The sequence below is a fragment of the Misgurnus anguillicaudatus genome, chromosome 24, assembly GCF_027580225.2.
Source record: "Misgurnus anguillicaudatus chromosome 24, ASM2758022v2, whole genome shotgun sequence".
Classification (NCBI taxonomy): domain Eukaryota; kingdom Metazoa; phylum Chordata; class Actinopteri; order Cypriniformes; family Cobitidae; genus Misgurnus; species Misgurnus anguillicaudatus.
The window spans coordinates 39,744,029-39,759,534 of record NC_073360.2 but is presented as its reverse complement, the minus strand read 5'-3'; the positions used below and the strand labels follow the sequence as shown (position 1 = coordinate 39,759,534).

The 15,506-nt window shown below is 36.5% G+C and overlaps 1 protein-coding gene across 1 annotated transcript; it reads right to left on the bottom strand.

The window, feature by feature from the left end:
* Positions 1-897: 897 nt before the first annotated feature.
* On the bottom strand, positions 898-15,401 carry naalad2 (N-acetylated alpha-linked acidic dipeptidase 2). The gene is made up of 19 exons (XM_055197481.2): positions 15,245-15,401; positions 14,429-14,534; positions 14,154-14,340; positions 13,971-14,072; positions 13,750-13,875; positions 12,612-12,798; positions 11,509-11,602; positions 11,064-11,159; positions 9,994-10,079; positions 6,711-6,830; positions 6,529-6,611; positions 6,387-6,450; positions 6,207-6,274; positions 6,014-6,102; positions 5,815-5,905; positions 3,908-4,172; positions 3,569-3,650; positions 1,261-1,353; positions 898-1,121 (listed from the first exon to the last, which is right to left on the bottom strand). The coding sequence occupies exons 1-19, from the start codon at positions 15,324-15,326 to the stop codon at positions 932-934; spliced, it is 2,211 nt and encodes a 736-aa protein (XP_055053456.2). The 5' UTR covers positions 15,327-15,401; the 3' UTR covers positions 898-931.
* Between the last annotated feature and the right edge of the window lie 105 nt (positions 15,402-15,506).

Below are 15,506 nucleotides of genomic sequence, written 5' to 3'. Positions count from 1 at the left end.
TGAAATTTATGTTAATATATGAAGGTTAAAACCAAATATATTTTCAAATAAAAATTCAAATATATATTTAATTAAGCTTTACTTTCTACAAAATGTATTTAGCATTTATTTAAAGCATATTTTTGGTCAAAGAAATTAATTTTTTCCGTATAGGGATGCAAAGGCCACCTTCGTCAAAATGAGATAATATTGACTGAATGCTTTCGGGACTTATACATTCATCAAATATTTTCACTTCAAATCCACTTAATCCCGATTTCAACGTCACGTCCTGTAAGTGCACCGTGGATCACATTCAAACTTGACTCCTTTATGAGTACTTGGACCTAATGTGTGCTTCAGTTTCTTCATTTCTAAATTCTGGCTTTAATAATTTGCATTGTTTCTAGTTGCATCTTTAATTATTTGCAATTGTTTTTTATTAATTGCAATTGGATTTTTTTAGAAGTGGAGGTTTTTGCCAAAAAAGCTTGCATGCACTTAAAAGGTTTTGCAGCTAAAGACAGTCAAAAAACCAATATAATGACTATAGTGACATTTGTGGATATTTTCTAGATTACTGACCAAATGTTGCACAAATTTCCACATAGCTCTCTTGAATGTCTGTTCAATGCAACCCTTCACACAAGAATGTAAATTACACAATGTGTTGCTCTAGTCTGTCCAGTTGCATGGCTGCTGACTTATGCTTTAAAACCTAGTTTGAGCAACTAGTAGTTAGTTAGGGCTAATCAGTCATACTTTTTAAATTTAAATTAATCTATATGTAACTTTAAAAAGTTGTGACCAGTCCAAAAGTTTACAGTCGTTTATGCAACCAGCCTGGCTGACTATGAAATGTGTTCATTTATTGTGTAAATCATCCGTGAATTGTTGCAAGGAGTAGCTGACTCAGAGTTTTAAGAACTGGATCTTTATTAAGATGTGAAGGTCAGACGACGGGCATCAGGGTCACGGCCGCAGCGTTGACTGTGAAGGCAGCGATGCTGATCTGTCGTTTGACCTCGTCCCAGGACTTCTGCGGGTCCGCTGCGTTCTCGATGTCAAAGAGAGCGTCATAGATCCCGGGAAAAGACTCGCCCGCGTATTTATTGTGACTGCTGGGAGCAAAAATTATGTGCCTAAAACAGACGAGAAAGAACAAAACATTTGTACCCGGAGTCATGGCATAGCAGTCTTGTTTTAGCAAAGGTACAAGGCATGATACATGCTGTTTGACAATGCATTATGGGTAGCCATGTAATGGTAAAATGTGTTTACCTGTAAAAAGGCCTTCCAGGTAGACCCAACGGGTCAATGAAAGCTCTCTCTAAATACATGAGCTGATCATTTACCATTCGCACGGCCATTGCACTGAGAGAGAGAGAGAGCAGATAACAGGTGTATATGAGATCATTGTGTCATCATTTTTTACACACCCTCATTTTACTACAAACCTGTAAAACTTGCTTTAATGAACACAAAGGATTACAATGTTTCTCCTTTCCATGAATGGTGACTAAAGAAGTCACTTGGAAAACTTTTGTTGTACTTCCATGCTGCTTTTCAATCTTAAAGCTTGAAAGCTCCAGTTCCCCTTTACTGTAATTGCTTTTACAGTAAATAATGACAAAATCTTACATCTTGCAGAACTATTTGTTACTGCCCCGTAAACATCTGCAATTTTAACAATGTTAGTGCTTGTTATACGTTTTTTCATTTTTGATTTGAGCACAAAAATTTTAATTTGGAAAAACAAGTTGTTTTTGAAACTAATATTAAATAAAAAAGTATTTTTTTTTTAATTTTTTTTTTCAATTAGAAAAATGAATGATACACATATTTAATATTTTCTATTTAATTTAATTCTGTCTAATTTGGCAGAAAGCACCAGGACACTGTTAAATTAATGTTTTATTAAAGGGATATTTTACCCAAAAATAAAAATTACCCCATGATTTAGTCACCCTTAAGACATCCTTGATTTACATTAATATAGTTTTTGAGACAAACACAATCGGAGTTATATTATAAAATTGTTATATTATAAAATTTCCTGGCTGTTCCAAGCTTTATAATGGAAGTAAATGGTGCTTCTGATTTGAAGCCATAAAAAGTCCATCAATCCTTCACAGAAGTAATCTACACAACTTTAGGGGGATAATAAAGGCCTTCTGAGGGCAATCGAAAAATATCAATATTTAAAACGAACAAACATTAACTAGCTTCTGAAACACGTTCACGAGAGAGTGTGTTTCCACCATATGACATAGCTGTGACGGACATTTTAAAATATTAATATTTTCGCATGGATTACCTTCAAAAGGCCCTTATTAACCCCCCAAAGCCGTGCGGACCACCTCTGTGTAAGATGGAAGCACACTTTACCGTGGGTTCACACCAGCCGCGTTTGAGGCGTCAAATTCGCGTCTACCACGTCTAGTTTGCCGGTTGAACACCAGCCCGGTTTGAGGAAATTCGCATCATTGGAGGGGCTCCTGGCACTCCACTCGCTTCCTGTAATCACATCACTACTAGAGCAAGCTCCTGATTGGTTAACGTGGCGCGTTTTTCCGCCAAAGTTCAAATTTTTGAACTTGTGCGTTTCCCGCGGCAACGATCAATTCGCGACATTTGTGTGAATGAGCCAGAATCGCGTCTACCGCGCTAAACGCCTCATTTGCGCCGCTAACAACTTCCAGACGCGTGTCAACCCATCTTTACATTGACTTAACATTGAAATCACTCGCACTTCTACCGCGGCTGGTCTGACTGTGTATTTACACCAGACGCGACTTCAACGATTTGCGCAATTAGACTGCATACAAAGTCTATGTAAAGACGCGATTAGACGCGTCCTCGGGTGGGGCGATGCGAATGACGCGATATGGGCGGCATGTTTACAGCAAAAAAAACACTCGCTATTCGCCTCAAACGCAATAAAAATTCAACTCGAGCAAAAAAAATTGCATGACACGAAGTTAAATCCCGCGAGTAATCTAGAGCAAGTAACGCGATGCCCCGCATTTGGTGTGTAAGTAGCATGACGGTGCATTCACACGGGGCGTAAGCGTTAACGCTTGACGGAAGGCTTGTCTGAAGCGTGGCCAACAGCCAATCACAGTGGCCGCAGCACATGCTCCAGTCTTCCATAAATGTAATTGGCTGGCTCTGCCTAGGTTATTTGCATAAAGCAATCTAATTGGCTGACGCAAGCGTTGCCGCTTGAAAAGTTGAGAAATGTTCAACTTCTGCCGAGAGCAATGGCACTGACGCGGCGCCGACGGATCCACAATTCAGTTCGGCAATGCATAACGTCACCCATTAAAAGTGAATGGGAAGCGTTACCGCTAACGCCCCGTGTGAATGCACAGCGAACGCAGCATTAGGCTTCAAATCAGAAGCACCATTTACCACCACTACAAAGCTTGGAAAAACCAGGACACTTTCCAATATAACTCTAATTGTATTAGAAAAAAATCATATACATCAAGGATGGCTTGAGGGTGAGTAAATCATGGGGTAATTTTTGGGTAAACAATCTCTTTTAGCTAAATCTTGTCTTTGTATGTTGACGTATTGTTCATACTCAGAATTGTCCAGCTGATTTAGTCGCTGGTGAAAATCTCGGGCTGCGTCTGTGAAGTTCTTAACCGCAGAGAAAAGAGAGTCTAGAAAAACAAAAAAAAGAAAGATGACATAAAATCAAAGAAAAGTACAAATGCAAACTGCACGTAACACAAGAGATGGACTGGTTCTCTTCCCTTATGGCCTGTATACTATTAAGTGTGCAACTAGAAAGTGCACTAATGTACTGTACACAAAAATACCACTAATGCTGCTGGCACAAATACTTACCGTACACACAGTACAGGAAGTACAGTATGTGTGTATTGGGATGTAGTCAAGGTTTAACGTCATCACTCACCGAATGAGACGCGATACTGCTGCATGGCATCCGGATGTTTCTGTGCGATCTGATGGATGCTGTTAGCGTATCTGTTAAGAGAAGAGGCGTACTCCTCACAGTCCAGAGGAAGAATCAAAGAGTCTGCCAAACTGAAGATGAGCCCACCCCTGACCCGGGCCACCGCCTCCAGCCGACGAAAGCTCGGGTCATAAAACTGCTCCACTATCTCATAAGTCTCATAGACGCTGTGATAGACGGGATAATTGCTGTAACGCTCAGTTTTCTGTGGAAGGAACACAAATCCTTACCTACTCACTCATATACTAACTCAAATTTTACTATCTAGTTTCGAGTCTGGGTGGATTGAGGACAAACGTTATGTTGACCTGAGAAAGCCTATAGTCTTAAAAGTAAAAAAAAGGAAGTTAAAATGAGTGCAATTTAAAAAAATAAAGCTAACATATGCTAGCATGATTTAACCTGATGCTAACATGTTTTAGCATGATAATTAACATGATTTAGCATGAAGCTTTAGCATGAAACTTTAGCATGAAGCTTTAGCATGAAACGTTAGCATGAAGCTTTAGGATGTTTAGCATGAAGATAACACAAAGCTAACATGATTTAACATGAAGGTAAACTGATTAAGGATTATGTTAACATGTTTAGCATGAAGTTAGCATGATTTAGAATGAAAATAGCACAAATAGGGTGGCCATTCGTGCCAGCTCCGCCGGACACGTCCAGAACAGGTTTTCGGGTTCGTTCTCCGGAAGTCGCGTTGGTTGACCGCATACGTCATCAAGGTTTAATATTTCGGGTTCAATTTCAGAAAGGCAACCGTTACATTTCAAGGTAAGAATGAAACTACAATGATTGTTTGTCTTAAAAGAAATTTTCGAATGTATTTTAACTGAAATGTGAGAACATCGATGACGTATGCGGTCGAGCAACGCGACTTCCGGAGAACGCACCCGAAAACATGTTCGGGGCGTGTCCGGCGGAACTGGCATGAATGGCCACCCTTAGCACAAAGCTAACAGGATTTAACATGAAGGTAACCTGATTAAGGATGATATTAACATGTTTAACAAAGTTATCATGATTTAGCATAAAGATTTAGCATGCTTTACCATGAAGCCAACATGTTTTAGCATGAAGCCAGCATGTTTAGCATGAAGCCAACATGTTTTAACATGAAGCCAGCATGTTTTAGACAAAGGTAGCATGATTAATCGCTAAGTTAGCATGATTTGACATTAAGCTAACATTTTTTAGCATGAAGCTAGCGTGTTTAACATGATGCTAACATTTTTTACATGAAGCTAACGTTTTTAACATCAAGCTAGCATTTTTAACATGAAACTAGCATTTTCTAGCATAAAGTTAGCGTTTTTAACATGTAGCTAACATTTTTGCATGAATCTAGCGTTTAGCATAAAGCTAACGTTTTTAGCATAAAGCTATCGTTTTAACATGAAGCAAACATTTTTTAGAACAAAGCTAGCGTTTTTAACATGAAGTTAGCGTTTTAACATGAAGCTAGCATTTGTATAATAAATCTAACATTTTTAGCATGAAGCTACATTTTTTTGCATGAATAGCATTGTTTAACATGAAGTTAACATTTTATTGCATGAAGCTAGCATTTTTTTTAACATGATGCTAACATGTTTTAACAAAAAGCTAAGCTAGCTTGTTTTAACATGATGCTAACATGTTTAGCATGAAACAATCATGTAACATTCATATACTCATAGCTATTTCTCAAGCCAACATAAAAAAAAATGACATAGTCAGAATGTTTTACAGTAGCACAAACAGTACTGCTAAGGGGCAAACCAAAAGTGGAAAACATCATTTATGTTTTTGGTGCTAGAAATTTAGACTTCAGAAGGTTTTTTTACATATGTAAACACACTCACACTGTTTTTGGTGTATCTTGCCCTTCCAGATGTAATGCCTAATCTGATAAAATATGCTTCAAAATCACTGCCAGAACCCAGTTTACTGATCCTACACACATACGCAGAAGAATTGGTTAGTAACGTTATGCATTATAAAAAAAATTCAAATCATATAAATAATAACAGTTCATAATCACCACAATGTCTGGAAACTAACCGAGGTACATTTCCTTCAGTCCAGTTATCTCTCTTGTGCCAGCTGTCATATAGGCTCATTTTCTCCTCTCCGACTTCTGGACTTGGAACCTTCAAAAACACCGATTCAACATACAAGATGTATTGTCTATCAATGTCTTTATAATCATCATATACAGTATTTATTATGAATAGATGGATATTTTGCACCTGACCTTTTTGGTGATGTCATACACAATAGTGTGTAAGGAGGGAGTGCAGTCCACCCTCAGTGTGTACATACCTGCATACACACACATCAGAATATGAATTCAACACCGTCTCACATCTACAGATACCGCAACACTTCTTATTCAAAACTGTATTTACACCACATTGGTGTGTTTGTGACTCACCCTCAATAGCAGAATCTGCATTGATGTATGCGACCGCTCGCTCCTGCAGTATTCTGGCGTTATCCTGCAACACACAACAAAACAATTAATTATTTATTCAATCATCCATCTATCCATTCATTCATTTTCATGCCATCTGTACCTCTGCCCACTCTGTAGATCCCAGCAGACCAAACTCTTCTGCGTCCCAGCTGGCAAAGATCAAAGTTCTTCTGGGCCTCCAACCTCAATCACACACACAGGTACAGAAAGCGTCATTTAAAGAAAAAATAATAGTGATTTACATCAAACAAGACAGAGATGAATGTGTATGTGGACTCGCACCTTTGTTCATTAGTTTTCCGGCTGCTCTTACGTTTTCGTGTACCACAGCAGCTCCTGTCGTCGGATCAATGCCTCCAAACACCCAAGCATCCCGATGACCGCCCAGAATAATGTACCTGTCTGATCGCACGCACAAGAAATTCTTCACATTTTCTTAAAGCAGGGTTATTTTAACATGTTTAACTTTAAAAACTTTTATTTTTGTCTGTTTTTATAATTTGGGAATTTTATTTTATATTAAACCACGGGTCTGTTGAATGCTGCATTCTGATTGGCTGAGAAATGTTCTATGGGTGTTGACTATTTTTCCGTAAACCGCACACCTAATTTTTCAAATGTCTTAAAAATAGGCACCAGATCAATGTTTGTGGTAACCGTGGTATAAGCGGCATAATTGACTCCGGTCCTTTGAATTATTTGAAAAAAATGCACACCTGCGGTGTAACTCCGCTTCGCGTCGTGCCGCATTACCCCCTTGGTGTGCATTATTTTCTTATAATTCAATGGCCCGTCGTCAATTATTCCTTACATAATATTTATAAATAAAATATATATTTTTGTTAGTGTTTTATTTAGCACTTTTTTCTAAAATTATTATTTACATTTTATGATTTCATTATAATTGATTATTTTCTCACACCAGTTTGGGAAACACACCACCACTATGCAATGCACAATGTCTGAGTGGTTGCATTTTTGCACTACGCGATTATTGTGATCAAAATGACTTACGATATTAATATTATTACTATATATGAAGAGTTTGGTTCCAAAACGCAATAAATCCATTTTGACAAATTTTGGTAAAAACGCGTTTTCTATACCAAGAAAGTGACAAGATGAAAACCACTATTTTCTGTTACAAACTTTCACATAGCATCTTTAGGTTATAAAAACATAAAAAATTCAAATCCATAACTTGATTTTCAAAGATTTATTATAAAAACGGGTTATTTTTTCCACAAAATGCAATAAATCCGTGACAAGTTTTTATTCAAAATGCTATAAATCTATTGAATCAATAGCCTATATAAATGTGCATTCATCTTTGCCATGTTATATTCATTTAGTTGACTAGTTGTACACACTAATTAAAAATATAAACATTAATGTTATTAATCAAAACACTTACTTTGTCATATTAAGAACCCTGTCATTGCGGTTATTCTTGACGTCGTCGTTTAACGTCTTTCACAGCGATCAGCTGTAAAATGTTTTTGGTCCTGCTCGATTTTCGTTGACTTTGAGTAAAATTATGTAAAGTTTTTCATAAGATCCTCTGGGGTCAATCTGTTAGCATGAGAAGCTTGATGCTGTCGGGAGAACAAGCACCCGTCTACCGAGTGCCTCTCAGGGAAATTATTAGATGTTGATGGCTTACGTTTCTTTCCCATCACAGAAAACCATCACAGGTTTATATCAATGCAATTAAAGTATTATTTTGTTTTGTTTGTTGATCACAAAGTACAAAGTAGATGAGGAAAACTAGGACTCCATGTACTCAGCGCGCCGCCATGTTTGTTTACATTGCGTGAATGGTGCGCTGTGGGATTTATTGCGTTCTGTAAAAAAGGGGGAGTGGCGTTTATCGCATTTTGGGAAAAAAGGGAGAAAAGATGACAGAATATCATGGCGGATTTTGAATTTTGCGTAAAATTAAGAATTTACTTTTAAAAACTGACCTGATATAATACTGATTTTGGCAGTAACTCATTTTTTTTCAAAAATGCCGTTTATCGCGTTTTGGAACCAAACTCTTCATATTTATTGGGATGTTTTTTTTATTTTAAACAATACTCTTCCTGGGGCGCAAAATTTTTTGAATGAAGCTAGCATTTTTTTGCATGAAACTAACTTTTTTGCATGAAGCAAAAATTTTTTTTGCATGAAGCAAACATTTTCGCATGAAGCTAACATTTTTGAATGAAGCTAACATTTTTTGCATGAAGCTAACATTTTTTTGCATGAAGCTAACATTTTTTTAATGAAGCTAACATTTTTTTAATGAAGCTAACATTTTTTTGCATGAAGCTAACATTTTTTTGAATAAAGCTAACTTTTTTTGCATAAAGCTAACATTTTGTTGCATGAAGCTAACATTTTTTTTGCATTAAGCTAACATATTTTTTCATGAAGCTAACATTTTTTTTGTATGAAGCTAGCATTTTTTTTTTGTATAAAGTTAGCATTTTTTTTTTGCATGAAACTAACCTTTTTTTGCATGAAGCTAGCATTTTTTTGAATTAAGCTAGCATTTTTTTGCATGAAACTAACTTTTTTGCATGAAGCAAAAATTTTTTTTGCATGAAGCTAACATTTTTCCATGAAGCTAAAATTTTTTTTGTATGAAGCTGGCATTTTTTGTATGAAGCTAGCATTTTTTTTGTGTTAAGCTAGCTTTTTTTGCATGAAGCTAACATTTTCTTGTATGAAGCTAGCATTTTTTTTGTATGAAGTTAGCTTTTTTTGCATTAAGATAGCTTTTTTTGTATGAAGCTAAAATTTTTTTGCATGAAGCTTACATTTTTTTTGTATGAAGCTAAAATTTTATTTTGGATAAAGTTAGCATTTTTTTTGCATGAAGCTAACATTTTTTGCATTAAGCTAGCATTGTTTTTGCATGAAGCTAAAATTTTATTTTTGCATGAAGCTAACATTTTTTTTGCATGAAGCTAGCATTTTTTTGCATGAAGCTAGCATTTCTTTGCATGAAGCTAGCATTTTTTTTGCATAAAGCTAACTTTTTTTGCATGAAGCTAGCATTTTTTTGCATGAAGCTAACTTTTGTTTTTGCATGAAGCTAGCATTTTTTTTAATGAAGCTAGCATTTTTTTGCATGAAACTAACTTTTTTTTGCATGAAGCTAGCATTTTTTTTTTAATGAAGCTAGCATTTTTTTGCATGAAACTAACTTTTTTTTGCATGAAGCTAGCATTTTTTTGAATGAAGCTAACATTTTTTTTGCACGAAGCTAAAATTTTTTTGCACGAAGCTAAATTTTTTTTGCAAGAAGCTAGCATTTTTTTGCACGAAGCTAAATTTTTTTTGCACAAAGCAACATTTTTTTGCACGAAGCTACATTTTTTTTGCATGAAGCTAGCATTTTCTTAACATAAAGCTAACATTTTTTGATTTTTGAAATCAATACTGGTATGTTGCAACACCCTTAGTTGTAAGTTACAGGGTTGCCAGAAGAAAAATTTCAATGTAAGCACAACTCTGAGAGTTAGACATTAAACTCTACACACAACATCAGTGCTATTGTGCAGTATTGTGATATCACCTGGCTCCACAGCTCCTCTGATCCAGCCAATCACGTTGTAGATACGTGTCACCTGATTGTTGGTGTGGATGTTCATACGCACTGTACTGAAATATAATAAAAACAAAATAGTCAATAAACCATTTAAAAAGTGACAACATTTAAAGGGATAGTTCACCTGAAAATGAAAATTCTGTCGTCATTTAGTCCCCCTCAAGTTGTTTTAAACCTGTTTGTGTTTATTTACTCTGTTGAACACAAAGGAAGTAATTTGGATAATGTTTGTAACCAGACAAATCAGGGGCACCATTGACTTCCATGGTATTATTTTTTCCTACTATGGAAGTCAATCGTACCCCAGATCTGCTTGATTACAAACATTCCTTAAAATAATTTTTAGTGTGTTCAGAAGAACAAAGACATTTTACAGGTTAATTTGTAACAACTTGAAGGCGAGTAAAAGATGACAGAATTTTAAATTTTCAGTGAACTATCCCTTTAACACCCTACAGTATATTACACTAAAGCCCCTTGCTGAATATGTGTGTGCGCGTGTGAAAACACAAGGCCATTGTGTAAACTGGCAGACCCCCAGAATTCATTACATAAAAACAACACAGCTAGACAAGAGAGTGTGTTTGTGTGTGTGTGTGTGTGTGTGTGTGTGTGTGTGTGTAGTGTTACTAAGCAAATGTTGTGTGTCATCTCATTCCTTTGCATGTTGAGTGAACAAACACTTCTTTACTGCTGAGATCATGCAGTTAATGTTTACCTGGAGAGTTTGTGTTGATTATAGATGTATAAAGTTAAGTAACCGTTCATTACATGGATGATGGGTTGTGCACAGACCCGTGATATTGTGGTTAAAGGTCAGGTGTGAATTGGGTTCAATGTTTAAGATCAGAACGATGAACCTATGCAGTCCCTATTATCTTTATTAATAAATATGCTGGTCTCACCGTGCAACATTTTACACATCAATTTCTCAGTATGTGAAACTGAGACCACTGAATCAAATCGAGTTCTGCTCACATTAGTGAATATTAATTCAGAAATATGTGCTGTTTTTGTCAAGACAGATGAGGTCATACTTCTGTTCAAAGCCATTCACAAATCCAGGTCCAATTCGGTATGAGACGTTAAGGGCGCCCTTCCAGTTATCAGGGGGAAGACGTCCCCCCATATTCCTAGAGGAAGTGACATCACAATTAAATCATTTCTCATCTCAACAAGTCACATAATGTTAGGTATCATTCAAAGTGCAAGTAACCTAACCCTCAAGATACTTCCCTTAGCTTTAAAATATAACTATAATAGATATACATTTGATAATTGCATATTTAAATATTTAACATAGTTAAAAGAGTGTTGCCCTTACAAGCAATTACAAGATTCTCTACTATGGTGTATATTTATAAAACAAAAATAAAACTGATGAAACTATTGTTTTTTTCTCAGTTTTGAATAAAAGCGTCTGCTAAATGAATTGCACATTTTTTGAATAAGATACAAGGTTTTTAGCAGAGGTCAACTCACTTCAGCAGGTGAATTGCATCGTGGTATCCAATTGGATGGACTGGGATTTTTGGTAACCCCACACCGGCATCTGCCGGATACCTGTATGTGTATTCTACAAGACAGACAGATATAAAATGATGAAGACTATGATGTATATTTAAAGGGGACATACCATGAAAATCTGACTCTTTCCATGTTCAAGTGCTATAATTGGGTCCCCAGTGCTTGTATCAACCTAGAAAATGTGAAAAAGATCAACTCAGTAACTTAGTTTTGGTAAACCATTCTCTGCAAGCACGTGAAAAAATAGCTTATTGAAATTTGGCTCCCCTTGTGATGTCAGAAGGGGATAGTACCGCCACTTAATCTGCACTATCCAGCCACAACACTGCCATTAAGTGCAGATATCAGCTCATTTCAGTCCTTCCAGAAAAACGCAGAGTGTTTTTTTTGTGATTTTTGTGGGCAAAAATCCTTGATCTTGGCGCATGTTTTCTTAAAAAATGCGATGGAATATGCTGGATATTTATGCAATTTTATGCAATGAAATAGCGAGAACTTGCCAAAATTGCTGAAACTTGCAAATACTGTTTGCGGCTTTGCATTGATGTTCACGTCGCGTAATTACACCACTTCCTAACATTCCCATGACAACAGGGGACATGACTGCGCATGTGTGAAGTAAATGCAACATTTTTCAACTTTCTGCTAAGATATATATGACTTTTTGCTATGAAATTGCGGGGATTATAAAATCATGCAAGCCCCGCATATTTTGCGAGCAGAAATCTGCAATTTATGTGGCAAAAGTGCGGCGTATTTAAAAAATGCGGCCCCCGCATAAATATGCGGACTTTGGCTGATTATGCATTGAATCATGCGATCGAATAATCACGTTTTTCTGGAGGGACTGCAATTTGCATTTAAAAGGACACACCCACATTTTTGCTCACACCTACAAAGTGGCAATTTTATAATGTTATAATAATAATAATTTATCTGTGAGGTACTTTGAGCTTAAATAAACGTACTCTGGGGACACCAAAGATTAATTTCACATCTTAAAAAAAGTCTTGTGAAATGTCCCTTTAAGACTCCTCAAAAATATCGGGCACAAAGACCTTTTGCGGGGTATCCAGGAGTGAGGGGGTCTCCCGCTCCATTAAGATTTAGGACGTTCCCTCTCTGTGCGCCCCCTCCCGGTAGATTCCAGCCTTTAGGATACGGCTCTACACCTTCTGCACAGTAATCCGCAGGATCCGAGTACATAATGATGCCTTTAGCTCCAGCTAACATCGCATTCTTCACCTGCAAACACACACACGGTTGTGAAATACAGTTGTTTAAACAAAAATCACACTGACCACAAAATCTTTTCATTATTTGCTTCCTCCATGTTGTGACAACATTGTGGTTTTGGTGCTTTGTGGCATTTTAGCTGTACGAAAAAAAAATAGCTAACCAGTAAAAATTTGCATTCGTTTGACAGAAAAGTTTGAAATGGCATGGGTTGAATTTTGATTTCAGACATTTTTCACTAATTAATCGTGACTAATCGTTTGCATAATAAAAGCTTTTATTTACATCATATATGTGTGTGTACTGTGTATAATAATTATGTTTATATAAATACAAGCGCATGTATGTATAATTTTAAGTAAAAAATATATATATTTATAGATTAAAATATTTATATATAATATAAATTATATATAAATCTAAAAATGTATATACACATGTAAATACTTCTAAAATATCTACAATATTTTCCGGACTATAAGTCGCTCCAGAGTATAAGTCGCAGCAGTCAAAAAATGCGTCATGAAGAGGAAAAAACATATATAGGTCGCACTGGACTATAAGTCGCATTTATTTCGAAAATTATTATTCTTTTTAGGGGCATTTTGTTTGTTAAGTCTTTTTCCATTGTCTTTAAGTTTATTCAGGGGTAGGCTACAGGGGCAACATATAGCTTTACATATAGGTAATGTTTTCTTTTGGTGCATGTTAGTCGGTATGAATAAATTTTGACATATAAGTCGCACCTGACTATAAGTCGCAGGACCAGCCAAATTATGAAAAAGTGTGACTTATAGTCCTGAGAATACGGTACATGTGTGTGTATTTATTCATACAAAATTATTATACACAGTACACACACACATATGATGTAAAAAAAACGTTTATTTTGCAAACGATTAGTCACGATTAATCGCTATGCAGCCCTACATATGTTGCATTACATATACAGTTCATCACCTTGTTTCCGCGGAAAATTTTGCCGTATCTAGCGATGACGATTTTTCCAGTACAGTTAATTCCCATTTCTCTCTCCAGTTGAAAGAAATCCTCTGTTCGTCCGTAATTAACATAGACCAGATCACCCTACAGTTCAAAAAATCATCACATTACTAAAGGTTTGAACATTTGTATTTATGCATGTATGTATTCAACATAAATCCAATTGTAACATGCATCACCTCAGGTTGTCCTTTCGGAGAAAAGGCACTATAGGGAGGAACAATATCAGTGACATGTTCATAACCTTCAGGAACAGGTTCAGACAGAGAGGTGTTGAAGACCTGAAAGACACAAAACTTTCCATCAATCCATCTATTAAAAAAAGGGGTATTAATAGATTAATAATTTTGGAAAGTTTGTACCTCTTTGCCCAGGTGGTCCACTATGGAGATGTAATTGGGATTAGTTTTATTGGGATACGACAGCAGCACGTCATACGGGACAAGGTGCACAGAGTCCAGACCAAACTTTATCCATTCGTCACGAATCTGCTCTGCCAAGATTAAATTCTGCTGCGTCCCCGCCAGATGAGGCAGCCGTGTGAACTTTCTGGTTAGGAGATAAAATACAAGACATAAGTCCTAGAATAGATCCATTTGAAGTATTTCTCGAGCGTTGATGTATATCGACCGAGTACCTGAGATGTTCTTTAATATTCTCTGCTTGCATTTCATCCATAAAATCACGCAGGAAACTTTTTGACGTTTTTCCATGATTGACAGCGGTAGGTCGAGCAAACCATCCTGTGATGGGAAACAGACACCTGTTACACTAAACCATGTTTGATGACTTTTCTGTTTTATTAGTTTGGCACCATGAAGCATCCTGCACAACTCCTGTACATGCTATAAATGCAAATGAATGCATTAAAATGTTAAGATCCATTAGGCAGATGTGGGCGGAGATGAAGCGGATATTCAGGAATTCTGGAATGCAGCATGAGATCTGGACACCAGTGGGGGATCTGCTGAATATGACACCAGAGAAACAACACTCGGCAGACACTTTTCTTCAAAATGACTTAGAAATAAGATGTGATTTGATGAAAGAGCAGCAATATTAGCAGTACTGCAAGGTTTTAATAGTAAACAAGACAGTGTGCACTTGTTTTAGCTGTGGTTTGGTTAGTAAAGTTTACTATGATCTCATACACTTACATTATTCCATGTTACATATATGCACAATCCTCATACTAAACAAAACAAATACTTACAGATTCCTTTAACTTTTTACTATATTTGCAACTAAAGACATTTGAAATTAACTTTCACAAGTTAAGCAAAAACCTCTTTAGAAACAACCTGTTAGTGAGTAATAAGTAATGCAAAGCACATCAGTCCTGTGCTGACTGAGTGTTGTTGTTGTAAGTGAAGTTGGCAACTTTGTGCCAGCATGTTGTTTATCAAAATGCACAGTTGACATTTAACATTTACAATATAACATTTAAACTCACCTATAATGAAACCGACCAGGAAAAAAGCCGTAATAACTGTAAACCGGCAGATCCAGCTCACTATTTTATCCTCGCTTCCCATTTGACTGCGTGCAGCACACTGACGTAGTCACTGTCACAATGCAAGAGTTGAACGAGAGAGAGAGAGAGAGAGAGAGAGAGAGAGAGAGAGAGAGAGAGAGAGAGAGAGAGAGAGAGAGAGAGAGAGAGAGTTAAACTTCCCGCGCCCCCTGACGCACAGGCTGCGCAGCTGCAATCCAAA